Here is a 25,314-nt window from a genome sequence, read left to right as displayed (position 1 = left end):
AGCTTTGAAAAACTTTTAGCATCATTGCAATAAATGCCACAAAGCTATAATTCTAAGAATTATTGAATCCAAGCAGTCTATCATAACTACAGTCTGGGATATATGGGTATTGCAATGACAACTGTGATTTCATTGCATTAATCACTGCATTGTAGCTCTGCATACTGGGTATATTTAGGGCCTTTGTCATCAGACCATGTCTTCAGATTCCACACTTTTTTATATTGATAACTTTTAAAACTGTGTCCATTTCTTCCCATTTCCCAAATATGCACTACTTTGTACCAGTCGTTGACGTAAAATTCCAGTAAACTGCATTGCTTGTGGTTTTATTGCGGCTAAATGTGAAAAAGTAAATAAGTTTCTTTCAGCTGTCTCCAAAAGAAATAGAATCATGATGTCTCTGAACACAAAAACTGAAGAGCAGAGGAAAAAATATTCCAAAAAAGAAAAAAAAAAGAAAAGTGAGTCACAATCTAAATATACAGAAGATTATAGCATGTGAAGTGAAGTTGAATTATTTCCCGCACTTAAATACAGGATTAAAGTGCTACATAATAATAATCTGTTTCAATCAAGGCAGTGCTTAAGAAGGTATGTAACTACAAATTTCCATCCAAGAAGAATTCCTTAACTTGACAGATAATTGGCAGAAATATTCCTCATAACATCAGTTTTATCAAAGCGTTCGCTTTGGGAAAGTAAGATGGCGCCAAAATAGGAACAGCTGATTTTCATGGTCCTTTTAAGGATATTTCCAGTGTGTAGGACCTCACTTTGCGTAATTTTAACCATAATTTGTCTTAATGTTTTGGGCCATGGTTGGAAGGTCTGTACAACAAAACATGATAAAACTGGAAACCCAATCTGGCTTAGAGCAGATCAGTGCAAACAAACCCAACATTTGAACATCAGATCAGCTAATTTTCCCCAACTTGTCCACATTATTGTTAGGATCGTGGTGCCGTTTGTCTTCTAGGCCACTGATTGAGTGTTGAATTTAACCCCAGCTAGTTTTGTCCAGCGTATAAAGCCTCCGCGGTATTCCATTGAGACTCTCTTGGCTTTGTGTGTGTGAGAAGATAAACCTCAATCCGCCTGTCTCAGCACATATGATTCACATGGCACAGAGAGGTGCTATGGAATGTGAACCATTGTCTGGGAATGCAGGAGTCTCCTTTTTCCTCACCAAATGGAAACTTGACATCTTTAACCTTCAGGTCTTTTTCCTCATCTTGATGTGAAGTTTTCCTTTGCTGGTTGATCTTTTTTTGTATCAGCTTAAGTCGGCACAGAGGAAACCGAAGAAGGATTTAATGGAGAATTGCGTTTTAATCACTAGATCCTGATGACAATTCGCCTCGGGCGTTCATGGTTGCATTTCACTTTGCGTTGGCATTACCCTCTCAGGTTTGCCTGTAAATGCCGTAGGCTCACGCTTGGTGAAAATTTTCCCCATTTCAGCTGAAGCTTCTGAAATTTGTTTTGGAAGAAGAGCGGATGTATGCGGAAAGCAGATGGCAGTGAGGCCAAGCTGAGCGCTGATGCAGTTGGCCACCTCATATGTTGCATACAAAGTATGGTTGCAGCTGAGGATCCTGGCGTTGGGAGCAAAAGTTTGTGGTTGACATTTGCTATGACAAATCAAGAAAGAAGTTTGGCTCCAGCGAAGGCTTAAACCCTGTAAATTAAGCTGAGCACTCGAGTTAATTCATAGCCAACCATCCCCGCCTCTCTTCATATTTTAGCTATGCAGAGTGTACAGCTGTTGGTTTAGCTGTGGCGTTGTGGTCAAAGCAGGAAGGACAGTAAGAGAAGTGTGTGTGGGAAAGTTAGAATTAAACTCTGAGCAAAGGCAGTAGAGTTTTGACACAAAATGTAGTGCGAGTAGAGATGTGCCGATCAGGTTTTTTCCTACCGATACCGATCACCCATGAGGGCCGATTACCGATACCGATCACATAATTATTATTTATTTTTTATCATAAACCCTACCGGTTACATTATGTGGAAAAAGGAACCATGAATTCACCTTAATTTAGACAAAAACTTGTTTTTAATAACTTTTTCCAAGAAGAAAACTAAACAAAACAGGCATTGTGCAAATTGTACTGCTATTGATAATACTATCCTTAACAGACTGATAACATATGAAGGCTCTGAAGAGGCTAAATAATGCAAAGAGCCAAAATAAAACCTCTCAACATTGCCAAGAAGTTCAAGTATAAAACTTGACATTCAAAGGCAAAAACAGGTTCCATTACAATAAACAATCCAGAGTTACTGAATGAAAACTTCCTGTTAGCATGGCGGCTAGCTGATTACTGCTAGCTCTGATTGGCTGTTTCTGACTGAGCGGAGTAATTATGCAGAACAGGGAGGAGATCGATTATTTTTTCAGAGATTATCTGTCTCATGTTAGGACAGCGAAAGTTTTAATACGCCATATTAGATTCGTTGTGTTGATGCATTTTGACCTGCTTCACCCCACGTGCTTTAATTTTCCGCTGCAACACGCAAACTTCCCCATTCACTCAGTGCGTCATAGTTCCACATCTCTCAGGAGACTCCTTACCTCTACAAGAAATGATACATTTACCCAACTCAAACTGTCCCCAGAGCCTCGGCCAAAACAGCTGTTAGAGCGCACTACCTACCGGCATGAAGTGTCTTCCTCTCATTACGCCTCGTCTTCTTTATTTTACTGCCAAGGCTTTATCTGTGTGATAAAATAACCATAAAATGATCATTCTTTCTTTCCTGAAATACACTTTCTCAGCTTGAAATGAGAAAGATCACTTGCCCTTGCTCTTCCACTTAGGCCTTTCTTTAATATGTATATATACTTTGGTCATTTTCTCTTGAAAGGTTGTAGATTTAACTTTAGTAATTAGTGCACTCTTGCTTTCCTGCAGTGGAACTCCAATTTGAACTGAAATTTCCATCATTGTTTCTATAGTTTAAATTCCAGAGAAAGTCTCCAAAAGAGTAACCCAAGAGGGGTCACCAAGGAACTCAGAACAACATCCAAAGCTTTTCTTTCCTCACTTGCCTAATGTGTCTGCATAAACCTCAGAAAGTACATAGCTGCACCCCTGTAGAACAATCCATCCTAAAGTAAAAATACTGTCTGAATATTTATCCTGTCAGCATGATGGGGTGCATTCACACCAGTCCTGTTTAGTCCACTTTAGTCAAGCAGCAGTCTGGTTTGTTTGGGGAGGTGTGAATGACTAACTGAACTCTGATTCTACCAAAAAAGGGAACTCTGGTCCGCTTAAAAACCTACGTTTTGGTTCAATTAAAGTGAACTCTATCTCAGTTTGGATTCACTTGGCATTCATATGTGAATGCCAAGTGAACCGGAGACCTCTCCAAAAGCAGGAAGCAAACTATAGCGCAGGGCATTCTGGGTCAATGGAACCAAAACAAAGGCGAGAGTCTAACGCTAGCAGGACAAACGAGAAATCCATTTTTGTGCTTTGTGAAGAAGGAAGTTGTCTTCATGTCGTCTTTGGAGGTTTTCTTGTTGTTTCCTTCAGTAGTTCTTGGTGCTGCACCTCTACAGGCCTCTACAAGCGCCTCTACTGTGCAGGCCCTGTTTTACTCAACCAAAACAGGGCCTGCACACACAAAGAAGAGGAGCTTTATTGAATGGGGAAAGGGGCAGATTTTTCAATTAGTTTGAATCATTTGGCACAATGCAGTATGAAAGTGAACCACACCAGCTGAAAATGTTAGAAATGTTGCAATTTCTAACATAGAACTGAGTCTGAGACTATCGGGTGTCAAAACACTCTTTAATGCAATTAAAAAATATTACGTTGGTTTAGCACTGACTTGTTGATACACTTTGTCACCTTTGTTCCTTTTATTAACTAACCGCACAGCTGGAAAATCCATAACTAGGCGTAATGCTGGTTTTTGCTCATCCACTTTGTCTCAACGTAAACCCCTGCACACACAAAGAAGAGGAGCTTTGTTGAACTGGCATGTGAAATAAGAAATATGGAGTCTCTTTAAAGTCCGTCTGTTAGAATCAAAGGTGAAATAACATTCCTCACATAACTTCATGACTCTACCTTGAAGATTAATGTGTTTGTGAAGAGATTGCAAGAGGATAGCAAGTCCTCTCTTGTGATAGAAGTTATCCAATCTTGGGAGCATTTCCACAGAACCCGAAGCCATTTTTTCTTTCCCAATCCAACCTCTTCCCTTTTCTCTGGTGGTGCCTCATTCGAGCAACAATGTTCTATTGTTTCAACTCAAGACTTTCGGTGTGTGGAGTCATGATGTGTAATCCTAGTGAATGTGAGGATCGTATCAGCTTGGGTCTTAAGGGCTTTCAAGAGACTGCCACTTAGACGGTGGGTTATGTGCCAGGGTCTGGCGGTCTCGACGGCTAGTAGTGTGACTGGTAAAAAAGCCATTATTCATAGTAAGATAGAGAAGGCAGACGGGGTGAAAGGAGAGGCGAGGAGTGGATAGATGGCGGACAAAGATGGAGAAGGGAGATGTTTTACAGCTGACAGGCATGGGCAGGTTCAAAATGTGACAAAATGTTTACTCTGGCTGCCTCGACTTTATGCCTTTGTTAACTTTTTGCAATGTGTGGGTGGTCCCTTCAGCGATGCACACTACAGTTACACCTCTTGGTTGCTCTAAAGACCCTTTCTCTGGGGACTCGGGTGATTCCTCAAAGGGACAGTCGTATGCATTGCATTTTAATAACAGTTTATTTTATCGCTCTATTTTATAGCAAATTCAGTACAATCCAATCACATCGCCATATTCAATGTTCAGATCATATTACTTGGAGTTAGTCAAATTCGGTTGGTCATCCAAGCTAATTACACTGAATGGTGACTTTTGGTAGCACTGAGCCAGGTGAACTTTCTATGGGGAAGAAAATGGAGCTAACCCAAAGTTAATAGCTGCAATAATTAGGAACAATACATATATTATAACAATAAAAAGTTTTTAAAATGGTTTTATTCCCTCTCGCCTTGTTTATTACTCGATAATACTTTACAACATCAGTCTCAAATCAACTTGCAATGTATTTGTTGCATCCATCTGTTGATAAATGACAGGTCTTTAACAAGCTTGCACCTCAGCTGCATAAATCAAACATTATGTGTAATAATAAGCCCAAATGTATATTTTTTGCGTGCTCGCACTGCTAATATGTTCTCCCTCCCTGGGCGTTTGGCGGTTTATGGTAAGCGTGCGGTGAGGACGGCGAGGTCCTGTCAGGTTTGGTGGTTGATGCTCTCGTCTAGTCTCTTGATTACGGTGGTGTGACTGGCCGTTTCCTACCCTCATCGTTTTCACAAATAACTCCAAATGCAGAGCTAAACATAGACTCGTCGCTCTATTTATTGCGTCTCTTAAGACTAGGGTAAAGCCGTACAGAGGCAAGGTTTTTGTTTACTCTACAAGCTCGCGTGAAAAGGATTGACGATGCAATACGGGGGGTGGGGTGGGCGAGAGTCTGCAGGTGCTTTTCACATGCATGCATCTGTTTCTGGTCATTAGTATGTGCAAGCACAAAGTCTATAACGCCTCTCCTTCTTGCCTGTTTGCATATATACCTGGGTGGCAATGTCTAATGTGGGACCACAAAGGGGAAGATATGGAGGCATAACTCGCAGCATACAGGAAGCTGAGAAGGAAAACAAAGTTTAGCCAAGCTCTGACACGTCTGTAAACAACACGGGAAAAAGTTTTGGAGCAGAGACGGGAGGACAGAAAGAGGGAGGGGACAACTAGGAGGGAAGGAGGAACAAGCAGGCATTTGCTTATTTCTGTCAAATGATTCCAGCTTTGGGAGACATTGTCGCTTTGCATTTTTGCTCGGACAAACGTTACAAGTTACTGGTATGGTGTGAGGGGCAAAAACAAAAGACGTTGGAGGCTAATTCAAGGTACGATGCAGCTCCTTCATGGCTTAAGTCTGTTTTAAGAATCTTATTCTCAGCACCGTTGGGATTTTTTATTTATTTATTTATTTATTTTTTGCCACACATTATTAAAATTGGTGTTAAGCCGCAGCCTACATGTAGCCTGCCAGTTATAGTTTGCTCCATTCCAGTTAGTCTTTTCATAAGAATCATAGATATGATTCAACGGCTCCTGGGTGGTCTCAGGACTCAGCCAGTCGTGTACCAAGTCAGTTTTTTTTTTTTTTCCTTTAGATTTACTCCAAACTGATGATGTTAACATCCTGTCTCGGCTTCATCTTCTCTCTCTCTCTCTCTCTCCATCTCCCTTGTTTTTGTGCTCAGTTGTATGCTTTTTTTTTTTCTTCCTTTTTTTTAGGTTAGCTCCTCAGCTTGCTGACGACTAATGAGAGCTGTGTGTGCAAAATTATAACCCCATTGAGAGAGGTAGCAATTAAAGTTGCACATCGTGCTGTTTAAGTCCAGTGTAGTATTTAAACATGAAATGGAAGCACAATCTGGGCTGGCTCTTGCATGAATTGAAAACAACTCTGGCAAATACATGTAAAAAGCCTTTAAAATAAATGTAAAATATCAATATTTTATTTTAGTAATGCATTGCTGTTAATGGATTCCTTCTCTTTTCCCTTTAAATGAACTTAGCTTAGCAAACATGCTAATTTGACTTGGCGTCTAGCGGACTCAGTGACTTCCTTTAAAGACCAACTAAAAACATATTTTAAAATGTGTCTTTGCTTCTATTTTTGTGTATTTAATTAGTTTTTTAAGTGATTGTAATTTTTGTCTTTAATGGTGCTGCATATATGAAGTTATTATTGATCTTTTTAAGTCAGGAAATAGCTACAAGAAAATACATGTAATACCACGGCCTGTCACAATAATAAATTTAGCCGGATTATAACTTGTGAAATGATTGTGATAATCAATGATGTTATTTTGAGACTACTTTCTACTAAAATAAATGTAATGACATAATGATGCAAGAAAACGTTCTTAGAGGTCAATAAAATGTTAATTTTAATGAATGTTTAATACAGGAACTGGAAGACATTTTAAATATCCAAAATAAATAAAGAAAACAACCGAAATGACAAATAAAATAAATTATGAAGAATTTGTAAGCAGAATTGATGCTGTACAAACATGAGACCGATGCGAGACTGAAGTTTTGTCATCCAGTTTTTTGGAAGAAAGTGAAAGAAAAATGATAAAAATGGAAATTATTGAACTTTTTTTAATTCATCATGTGATTAATTGATTTATTGCTTAATGCAACAGGCATGGTGATATCTACAATCTTTTTTTCTAAGTTTCCATAACAACAATCAGACATTTTTTTACATGGGTAACTGCAATAGAACAATAGTTGGAGCAGAACCACGTCCAAAACATACGGGACACTGACTGGAGCGGTGGCCCTCTGCTGTTGAGGTTTTTATACATCTTTTTTCTTTTTCCAGTAGTGCCAATAACTGAGGTCAGAGCTTTAAATGAATGCTTTTCCGTTCTGCTTCCTGGCCAGAAAGCGAGCAAATGAACATATCTGTGTTTGATGATGTCTCCGCAGAGCACCATCATGGAGGACATGGACTTTGAGCGGCGCCGGGAGCTGAGGAGGCAGAAGCGGGAGGAGATGCGCCTGGAGGCTGAACGGTGAGACGCGTCCCGGGTTGTCTCTTTTAATATATGTATTTTTATTCAGGCGTTTCTCCGTGGGCTTAAAGAACACCTGCGCCTCAGAGGTGAATCTGCTGCTGTTGAGGATTTTTTTTATTTTTATTTATTTTTTTATGGATGTGGAAGCAGTTTCTCTTGTGCGACGATTCCCTGGTTGTTAATTCTCTGCACACCACCTCTGATGCTCACGCCAAGTTAGGGGAGGACGTTAGCCAGGAGCCGGGTCTTTTAAAAACATCACTCAGCAGATATTGGCTTTCCCTAAAGCAGGCAGGAAGAAGAAAGGCTTGATAAGAAATCTGATACGCTCTGTGATGACCTTTAATGTTCAATCGTGCCCTGCCTCCCTGTTTCCAATTTTGTCTCCCAGATACTATGGCCTTTTGAACCCTCTTTTATTTAGTGGAAGAAACTGATTAAACTAAAGTTGGCTTCTGCAAATTGATTCAGCCGCAACCCGCTAAAGTGGACTAATCAAAACGATAGTTAAAAGGCGTTTTTTATTGCGAGGGTTTTATACAGAGTGCGACAAGAAAGCGTTTAGACTCACTTTTTTTTTTTTTTTTTTTTTAGTTTTCTAAAAGGTCTCTTCATCTTTAGAGCTAAGGAAGAGTCTGATTTGGATGCAGATAACCATCCAAGGTCACTTGCTGCTTAGAAGCCTTTATATTAGAACCAGCATCACTTATGGAAAACAAAGTGACACCGGGTTGAACTCTGCAGAACGCTTAGATGGTTTTTCTCTGAAAATTCGTTCTGAGACATTATGAATATGCGAGTTGTTTTTTTATAGTAAAGAGTGAGGCCAGCTGCTCAAGGTGAAATTGTTTATGTGCAAAGGAAAATGTGCAGTACACTTGAGGTAACATGTAAGGCACAGTCATTTCAAATTGGCGTTGAGATTAAATCTGCTTTGCACCTGATAAAATGTAATGTTTTGGTATTGCTTTGAATTTAGGGCTAAATTTTTAAAACTAAATTTAAATGTGACCAAGGCTGCTTTACTGCTTTAATAATGGTCTTTGGCCGTTTAAGTCTGCAAAAGAACTACTTCCTTTATTGCTTCAAAATAAGAGTCACACGTGTAGATTAAAGGATGTCAAGCTTATATCCTGTGCAAAACAATGCTGTGAATTTAAACAACTAGATATGGCCTTTATGATGGACTTCACTTAAACGAAAACACGTGATCAACACTTTTAGTTCTCCACAGAGACTAAATACTGCATTGCTGACATGCTAGTTGCTAACACTGTGCCAATTATCTGATAACAACCTAATTTTTCATATTTAGGTTTTAAAAATCTTTCTGTGGATGGAAAAGTCTTTCATGCAACCTTTGAGGTTCTTAAAAAAAAAGTGTCAGCTAACTTTCTGCTTACCAACATGGACAGAGTGATGTCCTACTATTTTAAATTACTTTTTAAAAATGACTTTACTTGAGCACTTGTAAACTTTAGCAATCAGATATCAAACAAATTATCCTGGGAAAGCATGTCGTCGCGGTATGTATTTCGTCAAGGCTTCTGCACTTGGTTTTCTGCCTGTTTTCATTTGGACAGCTGTGAATAAAAGCCAGGTGTTTTAACCTCTATCAGCAATTGCTAATTTAGTTGTTGCATAAGAGGATAAAATATGTCTAAATCAAACTAATATTGGATTTTCTAGAGACACGGTGCGCTTGTGTTTGGTTTTCCTCGGCGAAGGTAAGTGGGGATCGCTCTGGAAGCCGAAAACGATGGCGAGGATAGCACTCCTCATTCAATTATAGGTTTGTAGATTCAAGATCTCTACAACCACTTTTTGTCTGTTATGCAGAAGTAATGTCTTGAGGGCCTCTTTTCATTTCCACCTCTTAGACTTTCATGCCTCATTTCCTCAGATGCACTCTTAATAGCTGATTTAAGTGAAGCTTAATGGTTTCACATCTCCCTGCCCCCCTTCTCACAGTCCACTGCTTAGAATTATTTATACATTTTTCAAGTGTTTATGTTTATAGAGGAGATGGAGTTGGACAGAAAAAGCAGACTAAAAGAAAAGGCAACGGAAGAGATCAAAAGGGTCAACTGTGAGAAAACGTTGAAGCTTTTTGGGAATTCATTTATACTTTGTCCATGATTTTATGTATCAGGCAACACAGATCTCTTGTTGTTTTTTCTGACAATACATTAAAGGAAGCCATATTTATAGTGTTGTTGTAAAGTATTTCCCTCTTTCTTAGTTCAGCAGATTTGTCTTAGATCATCAAACTAATCTTATTATTTCACAGTGTTAGCAAAAATGCAGTTATCAAATGATTTCTTTTATTAAGAGGGGGAAAAAGCTGTACTTAACCTCGCCCTGTGTGGAAATTTAGCCACACGCTAAGGCTATCCCTGTTAGATCAGGGAATCGGGGAAATTATATGACAACATGAGGTAGGAGAAAAGATGCCAAAAAGCAGCTCATCAGGTCCCAATTTAAAGAATTCATGAGCAGATAAGAAATGGATATTGACATCTATTGCGTGTCTGGAAAGCGTTAGAAAGCATTTTATTTTAAGGCTTTACGGCTAAAATAAACCACAGCAGGAGGCAAGAATAGGGAAAGAAATGGACGAGTGACGAACCATCCAAGGAGATTCTAGGCTGCCTAAATTATTCCCAGAGCACATCAAGGGACTCATTCAGGAGGTCAAAACAGAACCAAGTACGACGTCGAGAGCAAGATCGGATCGGTGTTTGTGGGTAGACACCAATCCGATAACCGCACCTGAAAACAAAAAAAAAAAAGAATGTAAACCCTCATCTTGATCTTGATCTTGATCTTGATGAGCTCCAAGACTTTCGATGACATCTTGAATGAACTGACTAGACAGAAGCAAAACTTTTTGGAAAGTGTGTGTCCCCGTTGCATTTGGCATGAAATTACACACTTTCAAAGAACCACAAACGGTGGAAGGCCGGATTTTTATCCGATTGAGGTGCTGTAGCAGAAACTTGAACAGGCATTTTATTCTGGAAGATTAAAAGGTAGAGTTTCTCCTCAGAGATCTGAACGGCCACTGCCAGTCTTTCCAAACCCTAGATGCCAGTTGTTTCTCTGAAGGATGGCACAAACAGTTATTATCTTTTTTTCCACCTGAAATAAATTAAATAATAATTTGAAAACTGTATTTTTTTCTATTTACTCAGGGAATTGGTACCATTTGGAATAAAATTGGTTTGATGATGACAAAAGGTAAAAACAAATCAGTAGGGAGGCATTTCAGCTCTGAGTTTCTTTGAGGAAGAATGTGGGGCCTGTAGGGATGCTAAATTCCTGGCTATTATGTGTTTACTGGCCAGCTCTCTATTTACTACATGCTTGGTCTCTGCTATTGTCTGTGCGGTAGAGTGTGAGTGGTAGTGTGGTCAGTGGGTGTTTGCATGCTGCACTCGATCATGTTGTGCTTTGTGTGGGGCGAGTTCCTGCGTGGAGTAGGTTTTCACTCTGCGTGTTTCACCTCCAGAGGTGATGAAAGCTTGACAAGCTGCGTTCAAGATTATTATTTTTTTTATGTTGAATCCATGTTTGGTTATGTATGGCGTGGAAGACAGGCAGCCAAGTCTTCCCTGTTCTGTTTCGCATCAGCCTCCGTTGGTCGTATGGAAGTCGTTGCTGAGACAGAGGTGCACGGAGGGCTTTCATTTACTTCTCAGGTTTATTCAATAAAGCCACAGACGTCCGCATATTATTCCTCAAAGCTTTCTCACACGCTCGTGTTCTTCAATTCCCCAATCAATGTTACTCATCAGTGCCGGAGTATGTTTCCCTTCAGCGAGAAACACTCGCACAGGAATGTCTCCAAAGAGCTCATAGACATGGAATTTTCTCATTCGATTCTGAAACCATGCCGCTTTGACTGAAACTGGTCTTTCTTTGTGTAGAAGCATACGCGAGTCAATAAAAAGTTAATAATCGTCAATTTAAGTGTACAAACTTTTCTGGAGTTTGGTAGAATTTTAACTTTGCTGTTCAGACAGCTAGTATGTGATGTGTTTAGATGTATATTTTTTTAAATAAAGCTGTTCATTTTCTGATTACATATTCTGCTGTAACATTTGCATGTTACAGGTTAAACATTCAAAAGTTAAACCTGTTTTTAACAAAAAGAATTGGTGAAAACCACAAAACTACTTCTTTTTCATTTTTCAACATGTTTAGCTAGCAAAGCTACCTGTTAGCTTTGTGCTAACAAGTCAGCTAATCATCTATCTTTGCAGAATTTTCTGACTTATAGCATATGAAAGTAGTAATTTTTTTCTCAAGCTTTTCTGGTGTTGTCTTGAATTTATTTTCCTTTGCATTAGCAAAGAAAAAATATTAGCTTTTCATTAGCTAGCTATTTGCGTTTAACCTGGTTGAGTTTTATGCTACAAAATAGTGGCACATGTTCTGCTAAAAGTAAAAATAACTGATTTTCAACAAATGTTGGATAAGATGCTATATCTTATTTATAAAATCTGTTTTAGTTTTTGTAATGATGTTTGTCAACATCAGCTTAATTTTCAGACATTTCAAGCTAAAACAAAGCTAGCTGGTAGCTTTATGCTAGGCTAAAAGGAAGAGTAGATTCAAACTTTCTGGAAAATTTTTACATGAAAATAGAGAAAAGGTTTAATGGTGATCACAAACGTCCAGTAATGTCTTGTTGCCACAGTCCAGATGTTAGGTCTTCATAGACCTAACATCTGTTTGAAATCCTGAAGGATGTGCAAACTTATACTGGAGAAGTCGTACTCTGATAAATCGTCCTTCTAATGGTTTAGAATACCCACAATTATTTTATTTTATTTTTTTGGAGAATTAAAGACTAGGGATACCATGAGTCCTACAATGTGTTAACAGAGATGCACCCTGATGAAATCCACATGTTGGATTGCTTCAAATTCAAGGGAGCACAGTTGCTCATAATTCTGCTGAAGAACAATGCGTTGAAGGGGAGGGGGGACCAAAATGTACTCCAATAAGCAAGCATTTTTCATTTTGAAAAGTCATTTTCTAGCAATATGAGGCAGCTTGTCTCAAGACAGTTTTAGTGAAGCGTCTCAATGATCACACGTCTGAAATGAGAAAATGCTGAACTATTCCTTCATCTTCTCTCCATTTGGATGCAGCTTTCTTTCTGCTGACCTACTCCTACCCTTTCCTCTTCATTCTTTACGCCTCTCCTGACACTCCCCTCGAGAGACCAGGAAGTGCTGATGAAATAACACCCATCCCCTGTGAATGAGCCATGTCAAACAGTCCCCACCCTGGCTGAACACCACTCCAAACATGACCCGATCGTGCTTCGTAAAACTTCGACTTCTGACAGGAACACGGATGGACATGGACACATGGAAACCTTCCGTAGACGGAGAGGTTGCTACCTTGCTTTTTAACCCTCGCGTGCGACGTTTATCTGCGAGTAGGAATAAATGCGTTTGGGTGGGACTTTGTATCAGCTAACGTTGTGTATCCTTGGAGGGACGCAGGGAGAGTGGACTGTGGGCCAGCAGTAGGAAGGGAAATGATCCAGGGAGACCAGCGTGGGAATGGGTCAGCATTTCTGACAGCCCAGTCCAAGCCCCCGCCCTTCACTCCCCCCCAACCCCTCTACCATCCTTAATTCCTCTACCCCGCTCGTCCCTGCAGCCTTTCTCTTTTCACTTTCCTCCCTCGCATCGCTCTGTCCCACTCTTGCCACGGAGGCTTTAAGAACCCCTTTCCCATGGGCATTTCCCAAATTATTTTCACTGACATTTCTGGGATATTTTCTTGTAATGATAATATTTGGACATTTTTCTCCCTAATAAGCTCACTGATGGCAATGCTATGTCTGCAGACAGTTGATTTTTTTTTTAAAGCTCACTCAGACCTATGCTGTATTGCCTTATATTTTCAGCTGTAAACTCATGTCAAACTGCTGTGTCTTGAACTTTTTTGTTATGTTAGAAAAAGCTTAATCTATTTTTTTTTTTTTTAGGATTTCACGTGAACATAGAGTTGTGCATATTTGTGGAGCGGAAGGGAAATAAAATCATTTTTCCTGCCACGTAACAATATCGCGCTGCAAAGTGTTGACACATCATAAAAGCATAAAAGTTCCACTCAGAACGCGGCTGTAACGTTGACAAAATGTAGGGAAGTTCAAGAGGTGTGAATACTTCTCGCTATAAATATGTAAGATGTCACCTTGTGGTTTCGAATGTTGTTTCCTTTACATTCTGTGTTTGGTTTCCCTAGAAACGGACATCTGTTGAAGGGTATACACCGGCAAACGCACTTAGCAGCAGCTTCTAACCGTGGCTGCACATCATTTTGTACAGGAAAAGTTGGCCGTGATAAAATCTGCAGATTACTCCTTTTTCCATTATTGTGCACACCCTTTCCTTCCCGTTTTTCATTTCCCGCTTCTCCTTTTTGTCCCTGCTCCCCGTTTTGCTTGCTCTCTCTTGTCCTCTGCTCCCACCTCATATTTCTGTCAGTATGCTGATAGAGTTTGGGGCCCAGGTACGGAAGGAGGCGGTGGGAAGGGGGCGGGGGGATATTAAATCAGAGCTTTGCTTAGTGCATGCGTCTCCAGCCAAGGCTGTGATTGACGGGAATGCTAATTCAGCTTTTAGGAGTTTGCTCTTCTCTCCTACTGGGGGAATCTTTAACCCTGAGATCGTCGTCGTCATCACAGCCACCAAGGACCCTTTTGTTCCATATTTAGCCCGTGTCTTTCCCTCTTTCTCATGACATTCGGTGCCGTTTCTGGGGCGGACTGGTCCCCTGGGAGCTACGCCGGTTGTTTCACAACTTTTTTTTTTTTTTTTTTTTGTCTGTAAAAACATCACGTTGCCATGGCATTTTAAATGAAGGTTAATGTGCTTTCTATTAAAAGGGGCGTATAGTTAAAGAGGATGTTATTTAGAAAAGCATATATATTACTCTTTTGAATTGTGGCTGATGTAAGAGCACTGGACCGTTTTATGAATTTGTTAGGCTTTTCCTGCAGAGAAATATAATAAAATGTAAAATAATTCCTAATATTCTCAATTCTTCCAATGTAACTTATTGCTAATGTCACGAGAAAATAGGTTTCCTTACAGTCATGGGGGGAAAAAAACTAAGTAAGTTTAGGCCCACTTCTTTTGGATTTAAGAGAAAAAAGGAACATCCAGGAGCTGCTAATCAATCGCACTTGATTTATGGCTCAGCAGCAAGTGAGACCATATTTTGGAAGCCTGCTTAATCAGTAATGAAATGGAGGATTCCTCTGTGTAAATACAATGCCAAAGCAGGAAGACATCAGCAGTAACCTCAAAGATGCAACTGCTGCTGCCCGTCAGTCTGGAAACGGGTTATAAATCCATTTACCAAACAGTCGAACTCTTGTCTTCCTGCCGGGGGGAAATAGGATTCTTGGTCTGCTGATCTGAAGCATAAATACTTGCTAACACAATGTGAAGCTGGAAAGACATCAGCAATGACCTCAGAGCAGCAAGTGTTACTCCCTACCAATATGGGAAGAATGTCGGGCTGTTTCCAGGTTATTTCAAGTCTCTCCTTCGCTGGTGAAAAAGATTATTCCCAGATTGTTGGTCTAAGGGATACAGATGTGTATTAACACAAAAAAGAGCTGGTTTCTGGATAAGGGGGGTAAAAAAGGACATAACTGAACAAACCGGAAGACTTCTCGAACACATCCTAGTAGAGATGTTTGGCTCCAAAGCACTTTGTCGTATTGGCTGAAGCCTGAACCATATCAGCTCAAACACCATCCGAGATCTAAAGAGATTAGAACGATGGCAAATTTAGCATTTTGTTTTTTTTTCAATTTTCTTCCGGCAATTCTTGTAATTAAGTCAATTTCATACCCCAAAGTTCCCCAATTTAAAGAATCGCACACGTAAAGCACTGCCTGACATCACTGACATCACCATCCCACAGGCCTCGCCTGGGCGTCAGCAGATTTATCTGCGCTGTTATGACAACACGGCCCATGTGGGAGCAAAATTGGAGCCAGAGCCAGAGAGACGGGTAGCAGCCGAACGGGGCGAAATGAAGGGAAAAGTTGTTCACAAGCTGTAAAACTTTGCATAAACCAGAGCAGCTTTGGCTCCGCTCACCACACATGTTGCAATTAACATGCAGAGGCATGCTTCGCTGGCTGACCTCAAGAAGCTGCGCTGCGATCTGCGGTAGCTGGGGTGTGTGGTTCGCAGTGGGAGTGTAAAGGTCAGCCAGGGCAGCGGCGACGAAGCGTGGAACTCTGTTCATGAACGTGAGGTGGCCCGATTTCAACCAGAAGTCCTAAAATTTAAAGTGGGGGTGGGGGAAACACCAAAATGATGACTTTGATGTCGGGCATCCATATTTAAGAGGTAGTTTAGTATCGGAGGTACTTGGAAGTGCAGCATCTTCCATGTAAACTGCTTATTGTAGCTCACGTTCGGTCGCACCTTCCTGGATCCCGTAAGCCAACACTGGCCCCAGAGGAAGGCCTGGACTTGTTGCTTTTCATCACATCTTTAAAGGGAAATAGACCGTGAACTTTTTTATTACCTTCTTATGATGTCTTGTTGATGCAGGGCATTAAATAGATGTAACCACAGTGTTGTTCTTTGCCTCTTTTTTTTTTTCTTTTACAACAGTACATCCTTGGTAATGTCTGGGCATTATAGTAAATAGAGCAAGAAAGTTGTAAAACCTAATTCAAAAACCAGATGTTTACCCATGTCCAAGACTCGACCTCCTCTGGCCGTTATCCCATCTGCTGGAGGCTTGACCAGATACCTCCAGGTGGAAAATCAGCAGCAGCTGAAAAGCTGCTGTTGTTTTTTTTTATTGTTGTTGTTTTAAGCAGTAAAATGTCTTTGATTTTTATTGCCTGCACTTCCCGCCGCTTAATCGGGACACTTGTTTAGAAAACAGTGTGAAATGTAGAAACATTTGAGATTAAATTTTAAAAAACGATCTAAGAGTGGAAAACATATTTTTAAAGAAACTGATTTTTTCCCCCCCTTTTTTACAAAATTACTAATTTCACTATTGTTTACATCATAGATTTCAATAAAATAAGTACAACTGAAGCATTGTTTTAAGTGAAAGATGCACCAAGAAATCAACTCATGATCAGAATTGACTTTTTCTTTTTTCCCCTTCTGCCTGCCTTTTCTGGTGGTCGAAAAATCAGATATTGTTTAGATCAGTGAATGCAGCATATCTACTACGTCATGCAACACTCTTCGGTGCGGAAGTTGTTCCAGAAGGATTAGCTGTGTTTTTCTGGAACACGTCACCAGGGAGTGATCCTAAATAGATGCCTGAACCGCTACAAGTCTGACTTACTGCCGTCAATGTGGACCAGGTTCTGATGGTGGTCACACTGGAACCTGACAGCACATATAAAGGGGTCTCCATGTCCATAAAACACATGTGGACTGGTTGGGTGAACTTCCATGCACCTTTAGGATCCTGCTAAGGGTTTTCCATGGCCTGGATGAAAACCAGAGTATTCCCAGGCTCACCATTCCAGTTCAATTAAAGATTAAATACCGTGACGCTTTTAGCATGCAGATAAGTGCACCCCTTGCAAAAATATACAAGATTATCACTGCTGTAATTGAATTAATGTACCTTTGACATACATGTCTATAGTTACTGGCTCATTCCCGTCATGTCAGCACAAAAGAACAACTTGTCTCTTGATTTTATTTCAACTTTTCGTTTAATTTTGTTCATGTTCGAGAATCCCAATTCCTGGTTTTAATGCGTTTCTCAAAAAATTAACTGTTAAGATCGCTTATAATTTAGACCAGATTTGGACAATCCCGAAACACTTTCATGGCTCTCTCTTATCCGCAGCCAAGCGAGGTCTCAGGCTGAGTTTTTATCGCTCGTGAAAACTGCAGCCTCGATAAGAAGTATTAGATGTCTCACAGCTGACAGGTCAGCGTGATAAGAGAAAAGGAGTGGGGCGGGGGGTGTGAGGGAAAAAAACCCCCCGAAGCAAATCCATCAGCTCTGGTCACTGTGGTGATTACAGTCCAATTTAAAGAATCATTCACTTTGAAGTTTCTGACTTGGAGGTTTAATTGAGGAAGGGAAGAAGGGTTGAAAGTTGGCTTAAGAGGGGAAAAAAAAAAGAAGAAAATGTCCTTTCGTCCTCTCACTTGGCTTTTCTTCTTCTTCTCGCTGCCGTCAGCATGCTCAGGAACGATGACGACGAGGAGGAGGCGGCCCGGGAGAGGAGGCGCAGGGCGCGTCAGGAGAGGCTGAGGAACCGGGAGAGCGAGGAGCCCAGCAGCCTGCCGGACGGCGCCGTCTTGACCAACAGCCACAGGTGACGCTCGCGCTGAAACGCGACTGTACGAACTTCTTGGCTCCCAGTGTCGCTGTTAAATTAGGGCTGGAAACAAAAATGCAAATTATAGCGAACGGTTCAGCTCTTCCTCAGCAGGGGGGAAGTTTCCTGCTGGTACAGAGTTCAGCTTTTTAAGCCACAAACTAGAGTAGAGGCGCTTCTTCATCTCAAATGAAATGTCGATGACCTAGATAGTGAATAAAGCAAGCAGCAAATTGGGAGGACTTCCTTTCTAGAAAAAAAAATAAAAAATCCATGCTAGGTGTCTCAGTAATGTATGATCTCATCTGAAAAATAGCCAAAAAGGAAAAAAATCCATTGCGTTGCATTGGTTGTTTGATGAATCGTCTTTGCAACAGTGGAAGTGGTGGGATGAACTGACATCCAGAAATACAAACGTCGCTTTGTGGTCATGAATGTTTCCTCCCTTTGGGCTCGGAGATGCATCCGGGGCTGGTCAAACAACAAGGGGACTGTGCCCAGGACGCGGAGACGTCAAGCAATAAACCATTGTTGATCGTTTGCAGTGAGCGATAATGTTTGCCAGACGTTTTAGGCCAGAGCAGTTTGAGTCACGCTGGTTTTGAGCGAGGTCGGAGGATATACACTTTCAGACGGTCTGTTTGTGTGTTGGCTTAAGATTGATTACGCGGATGTAGGTATTTGTTTTGGACGTAGGTGTGTAAATGTAAAGTAGTGATTTATTGTGTCCTACCTGCAGTCACGGCAATCTCAGTTTGGAAAAAAAAAATTAAATATTCCTGTTAGCTAAGCGCTAACCAGAGCAGGGTTTCCATTCAGGAATTCATTTGCAACCTTAAAAAAGTTTGAGTTTAATCATTAGCTCTCTATTAATTATTTATATGTTATATATTTTAAATCCTTATAGCTGCTGTTTAACTGAACAGTGTCCGAATTTCCACGTTTACTCGCTGAAACTCTATTTAATCCGTCTTGCCACAAATCTAGTATTACTTCAGAATTACAATTAAACAAAGTAACTACAAAAATGGGACCGATTCATAATTAATAATTACATAAGCCAAATAGTGATGCAAACCTTGATTTCCATCACTGTCCATTTCAGTGTTAAAAACCTAACTAATCATAAAAACATGGTAATAAGAGAATAACAAAAAAAGTTAGCTTTTGAAAAAGTTTCCCTGTTTACTTCACTGATGCACAAACTTCTTTTATTGCTAATTTTTACATAACAGACCACACCACAAAAACTCAACAAACCCATTTTCTCTCAATTCTTGTGCATCCTGTCAGATTTGCCCTGACCCCGAAACTGTTCGATTTTGACCTTTTGCTGAAAGGTTGAAGGACTGAGGGGAAATTGTAAACGGTGTGCAATGAAAAATATTTCTCATCTACTTCGCATTATTCGGCGGCTATGCTAAGAATGTTGTGCTTTAGTATTTTGATGTGCTTTATGTGGTTTTGTTTAGTTTCTCCAGATCTCCATTATAAGCACATTGATTTACTTTTGAGTCCATATTTTTGGTACGAGATGCTTGAAAATAACGCATCTTAAATGTAATCTTCATTAATAACAAACACAGTGAAATAAACACAACAAAAAAAATTACAAAAACTGTAAAGTGCCCTATAAACACGTTGTCTGAACAGCCGCCGCCTTCTCTGACGTAACGCAAAGATCCCCCGCAGTGAAACAGTTTGTCCTCTTCCTCTCCCCGTAGCGTGACAGAGTCCGTCTCTGTGAGCAGCTCCTACGGCGGCGGCGGGGACGACGAGGAGCTGGCCTTGCAGGAGCGCATGGCCAAGCGCGAGGAGAGGCGGCAAAGGCGCATGAAGGAGGCGCTGGAGAGGCAGAAGCAGCTGGAACCCGCTGGCGACGGCGACGGCCAGGAGAAGAACAGCACAGAGGAGGAACGGCAACCCTGGCGCAGCCGCCGCTACCGTGACACCGTGGAGGACGAGGAGAAGACTGAGAGCAGCAGCTCGAGGCGGGAGGAGAAAGAGCAAGAGGAACCTAGAGAGGAGGAAGAGGAGCCTGCTCCTGAGGAGTTAGAGGAGGAGGAGGAGGAGAAAGTTGAAGTTGTGGAAACCAAACCAAGAAAGCCTAATCTGAGAGAACAGGTCAGTCATGGTCATCTGTTTTGTAGTTTTCAGGCATTAACACCAACTTTTTAACATTACAACATATTTTATTGTGATTTTATGTGACAGTTGTGGATAATTGTGAAACAGAGGGACTTTTTTTAAACTCTGCTGAAGAAATTGATGATTGTAAATCTTGTAGACAGCTGGTGGCATTGGATCTATTTCCAGGGGCCAGGTTAAGGTTTGTCAGGTTTTATTTTTAAATCATGAGCATCTATCATATAAAATCCCAATAAAACACATTGAAATTTGTGGAAAATCCAGAAAAGTTCAGGGGTTAAATGACTTTTTGCTGACAAATACCTGCAAACACGATGCTTGTCTCTGCAGGCATCAGCAGAGGAGAGTGCAATGCAACACAAGGTATGCCAGCCAAGTCCCTTGGAGATTTCTTTCTCTTTATTTTAGCACAAATCCTTGAGCGAATCCCAGATTTGTGCTTCAAAGAACTGCTGTAATCCCTTTTCTTAGGATCTCATTGAAGACGAAACCCATTCGGTAGTCAGTGAGAGTTCAAGTCAGGCCAAGTCAGCAAACTCCGAGGCTGAGGAGGATTCAGTAGCATCAGGGGAGGATGAAGAGGTACCTGAGGATGATTATGTAGATATCCCAACAGAGAGCAAGAGTTTATTACTAAATGACATTGAAGAGGACTTTGAGGTATCTGAGATACAGCAATCAGAGGATAATGAGGTATCATACACGCGGTAAGAACTACAGTGTAGGTGTGCTGCACCGCTTCAAACGAAAGATCTTCCTGGGTAACTTCAGCGTCACAATCAGACTTCTTAAGGAGTTTGGTAAAGAGCAAAAAAGAAAAAGAAAAAAATGTGGTGTGATTAACCGAGCGGGACGCTGAAATTACCCGAGCACCTGGTGTCTGTGGCGTGGTCCGCACCGTAACCGAGGCAACTCCGTTACGTTCCACAGAGTGGTGGTCACTGTGTTCCTTCTGCAACTCTTCCACTTCGACAACTCGTCACGTTTCAGTCACGTCTTATTTGGATTTTGTTCACAATCGACCACTCCCTCCCTCCTTTCTGCGTCTCCGCCCCTTTTTTAACCTCATGCCCCTCATTGTCGCTGTTGTCGTTTGTGTGTGTGTGTGTGTGTGTGTGTGTGTGTGTGGCAGCAGGTGAACGAGAGAGAAGAGTCTGAGGAGGATCAGAGGAAGCATAACGGAGGACTGCATGATGAGGCGGCTCCCAAACAGCACAGGAAACCCGAGAGGACCCTCAGGTGCGCACCTGCTGCGTCTCTGTCTGCTTCTCGTGCCGACGATGCGGTCGTCTTAAATATTTCTGAACTTTTCACCAAGTTGAAACCGGGTTAATTAGCCGTTGTGGGACGTTTGTGAAGATTTCACACTGTATAAAATATGTTCCTTTATGAAACTTATCTTATCCAGTGTCAGTTCATTACTTTATTATTAACCGATTTATCTTTATAGTTAATGTCATCCATCACCTGTTTATCTGTCCATGTATCCATCTATCTGGTCATCTCTCCATCCATTTCTGTTGAGCTGTTCCTCATTGACTGTCTGCCTAAATAACATTATTTGCACATAAATGTCTCAGAAATGTGGCCTTTTATTAATAAAACAGGAGTGTTAGTATTGAGAAAAGAGCTGTACTCAGTTATAATATCACGATAATATAGTAGTAGTGTTCTGAAATTGAAATTGTATAACATTAAGTTGAAATACTAGACTGAAATTACATTACAATAGTAAAATTGTAATAATACAAGAAAAAACATTGTAATGTTAGAATAGTTGTAAGACAAAAGCTCATATTACGAGAATAGATGTATATTACCAGAATGAAGTCATAATATTAGTAAAACGAAATGGTAACTTTATAACTTCCACACGAATAATAATTAAAATGAGGAATGTTGAGCGTCTTGTGAAGTGATACTTTGGTAAAGATGTGTTTAATCTTTAAACACATCAGCATCAAATTATTATCAGCAGCAGGACTTTTGTTTCGAAGAAAGAATCATGGACTTGATGAGCAAGTCACAAATCTTTGCTACTTTCTTGTAATTTTACGACTTTATTCTGCTAGCATAACTTTATTGTGTATTCGTCAACACTTTATGGAACCACTTTTTGTTGCAATTCCAGCTGCAGGTCTTTTGGGGGAACAACTCAATCTGCTTGGCGACTCTAGCCAGAAACGTTTCGCAAGCTTTACCATGCAAAGCAGTACTGTGTGTATTTTTTATGTTCTCTGAGAGAAAATCCCTCGGTGTCTGTGTTTAAATATTAAGCTCAGATCAAATGTCAAGCGGGTAACCCTAGTCGGTGTTTTCGTGTCCGCCTCAGCCGCGGCAGCGTCCGTTCCCCCGAGGTGTCCGCCAGCGACGAGCAGGACGACGACGCCCGCCTGGAGGCAGAGCGCAAGCTGGAGGAGCTGAAGCGCCGGCGCGATGACGCCGAGAGCGAGGAGTTCGAGAGGATGAGGCAGAAGCAGCAGGAGGCCGAAGCCGAGCTGGAGGAGCTGAAGAGGAAGCGGGAGGAGAGGAGGAAGGTGCTGGAGGAGGAGGAGAGGCAGCGGAAGCAGGAGGAGGCCGAACGGAAAGCCAGAGAGGAGGTAATGCTTCACTGACGGTGCTTTCACCTTTTTCTTCTTCAACGATGGCAGACTCTAGATCTGCGCTTCACACTGAAGTCCTCGCCCTATTTATTAACTCTTAATCCACCGTCTGTCGCTCTTTCCTCTTCCCCTCACCACGATGTCTTTCTGTGAATCTTCCTTTGTGTCGTCGTGTTCGCCTAAACGGAGGCGTCATCGCTTTTTCCTTCCACCCGAGGGCTCCCGCCGTCACCCGGGCCGGCTCGTCTTTGTTGATCTTGGCACTGAACGTGGCGGCCCGTCTCTCGCCATCAGCCCCCGCTCTCTTCCTCTTGTGTGATGTTAATGAGGCCTTTTGGTTAGTAATTAAAAGATGGCCCAGAGATACAGAGGGACTAATTAACCAAGACAAGGAAGCTGGAAAGGGTTGACACTCTGCCAAGCACAAGCCATTGTCTGAATTTACTACAAACGCCTCGTACGCTAATTGGTTTTTGTAGCAGTTTGTTGGGTTGTTGTCCAAAATGGGCCGTTGTCTGACGGAGGGGGCGAACTGTAAATAAGAATATCTTCTGAGGAGCTTAGCAGGTCCGTAACCTGCTGCAGTTGGTGAACTAAATTGGTTGATTCGTCTTTAATTGGTTCTGATTGTCTGATTGTCTGACACGTTGTTTCATTTTCCTGGCACCATCCTTGGATATGAATATATTTCAAGAACATACAGTTCAAAAACAGATTGCTTTTGTTTTTGCTTTTTCGTCACACAACAAATTTCATCCAAAGTTAATCCAAAATCATTTTTATAAACGTTTACTTTGGTAAAGATGTATTCAAACTAACGAATTCAGATTCAGACTTGGTGGATGTCACAAACTCATGACATTCTCCTAATGGATTTTATTCTACAGAGCAGAATTCTTGGTTCCATTAATTACATTAAAAGCTCCACATCATGACACCGCCACCACCGTGTTGGACTGTCATGTGTTGTTCGTTTTTCTTAATTGATGTTTTGTGGTATATATACAGAGACTCTCACCTTTTTGAAACATCCTCTTCTGTCTTGTCAGTTCTCCAAATGATTTCCCAGAAGTCTTTGGGGTTGGCGCTGCAGTCAGTGTTGGCTTTGGCCTTGGAACGTTCAGCTCCCACTGAGGCTATTTTTGCCCAGTTTCTTGCTGTTGCACACTGACCCTTAGATTTTCTTGAGGTCTTCAGTTGTTTTGGGTTCCTTTGCGACCTCCTGGGCAAGAATTTGATTGGCTCAGCGAGAACGTTTGGTAGATCAGCGACTCATGGGATGGTTCAACACCGCTCCACGTTTTCGCCATTAGTAGATAATGGCTCTCACTGTGGTTCACTGAAGTCCCAAAGCCTTAGAAATGGCCTTGTATCATTTCCCAGACTGATAGATGTTTGACTTTGTTTCCAAACCGTTCTTGTATTTCTTTAGATTGTGGCTTATGAGGATAATCTGTAAATTTTTGATTGGTTTTGAAAGCTTATTTCCCTACATAAATTAAATAATCACTTACAACCGACAAAAAGAAAAAAAAAAGGTGCAGAAACCGATGAAATCTGTAAGGTTGTTGTTTTTTTTTCCTCTCCTATCCTACAATATTACTTATGAAGAGTTTTAGTGGATTGCTGGTTTGACAGTGTCCAGCAGCTTCAGCAATGACAAAACGAATGTAAAAGTAAAGATCAAGCCTGCCTCGTCTGTCTGTCAGGAGGAGAAGAGGAAGATGAAAGAGGAGATTGAAAGGAGACGGGCCGAGGCTGCGGAGAAGAGGCAGAAGGTGGACGACACCGTGGACGGGGAGGGGAAACCGTTCAAGTGCGTCAGTCCTCGAGGCTCTTCTCTCAAGGTAAGCTCCCCTTCTCGAGCTGTCACTTCAAGCTCACATTAATTATTCTTTTAAAATCGGCTCCATTCCTTCAAACCTCTCATTCCATGATGGTGAACTCAGGAGGAAAAGTCCTCCAACCACCAAACCGATCTGGTTAAAGTAAAGAAAACTCTGAGGGCGGGGAGGCTGAAATGTATCTTTAAACCTAAAACTTTGTTGCTTGATTTTTTTTTTTTTTTTTTTTTTTTGGCTTCTATATCTGTCTCCATTAGGGTCGGACCGGTACAAGATTCTCACGGTATGTTGTTAACCTGCAGGGAAAATACCATCATATTACAGTCTAATCGAGTGTGAGCATGGTCTAATTACCCGGCATTCAGGCTACAGGCTCATTCCTTCATGAATAATGATGACACTATGAAGCCAAGCAAGGCGAAAAACATGAAGATTTTTGAAATGCTGGAATTAAAATTTTGTCCTGAGATCTTTTATTCAGTTGTGTTATGATTTCTGGTCGGATATAAAATAGTTTTTCTTGTTGCAGCAGGTAGAAACTAAGTGTTGGGAAGCATTTTATAACAAAACTCACAACAAACTCTGAGTACAAGTTGTTTTGTAATTTCTTTAAACGTTTTTTTTGTACATGCCAAAGATCCTAAGCCGTTGTTGAAACGGCGCCCCTGGTGGCCAAAAGTGAGACGTTTTAATTTAATACAAAGGTACAGCTTTAAAACTTACTCTTACAATCACTGCTC

The 25,314-nt window shown here is 41.1% G+C and overlaps 1 protein-coding gene across 11 annotated transcripts in view; it reads left to right on the top strand.

Moving 5' to 3' along the window:
* Positions 1–25,314, top strand: part of cald1a (caldesmon 1a) — a 58,159-nt gene that overhangs the window by 21,625 nt on the left and 11,220 nt on the right. For 3 of the 11 annotated variants that reach the window (XR_015762209.1, XM_014985059.2, XM_088003436.1), the window contains exons 2-9: positions 7,531–7,616; positions 17,839–17,976; positions 19,704–20,103; positions 20,458–20,490; positions 20,599–20,709; positions 21,260–21,366; positions 22,460–22,727; positions 24,440–24,577. Coding sequence is in view for 10 of the 11 variants with exons in the window: in XM_014985059.2 (XP_014840545.2) it covers positions 7,540–7,616; positions 17,839–17,976; positions 19,704–20,103; positions 20,458–20,490; positions 20,599–20,709; positions 21,260–21,366; positions 22,460–22,727; positions 24,440–24,577 (1,272 nt within the window). In the remaining variant the exon portion in view is untranslated. Of the gene's footprint in view, positions 1–5,734; positions 5,928–7,530; positions 7,617–17,838; positions 17,977–19,703; positions 20,104–20,457; positions 20,491–20,598; positions 20,710–21,259; positions 21,367–22,459; positions 22,728–24,439; positions 24,578–25,314 lie in introns of those variants that run through there. The other 8 variants (XM_014985060.2, XM_088003438.1, XM_014985061.2 and 5 more) reach the window with 6 other exon arrangements.

This window comes from Poecilia mexicana, unplaced genomic scaffold (assembly GCF_051168715.1).
Source record: "Poecilia mexicana isolate PSO_F unplaced genomic scaffold, ASM5116871v1 scaffold_23, whole genome shotgun sequence".
NCBI classification, from domain to species: domain Eukaryota; kingdom Metazoa; phylum Chordata; class Actinopteri; order Cyprinodontiformes; family Poeciliidae; genus Poecilia; species Poecilia mexicana.
The sequence above is the reverse complement of the archived record's forward strand: the minus strand, read 5'-3'. Positions and strand labels throughout refer to the sequence as shown.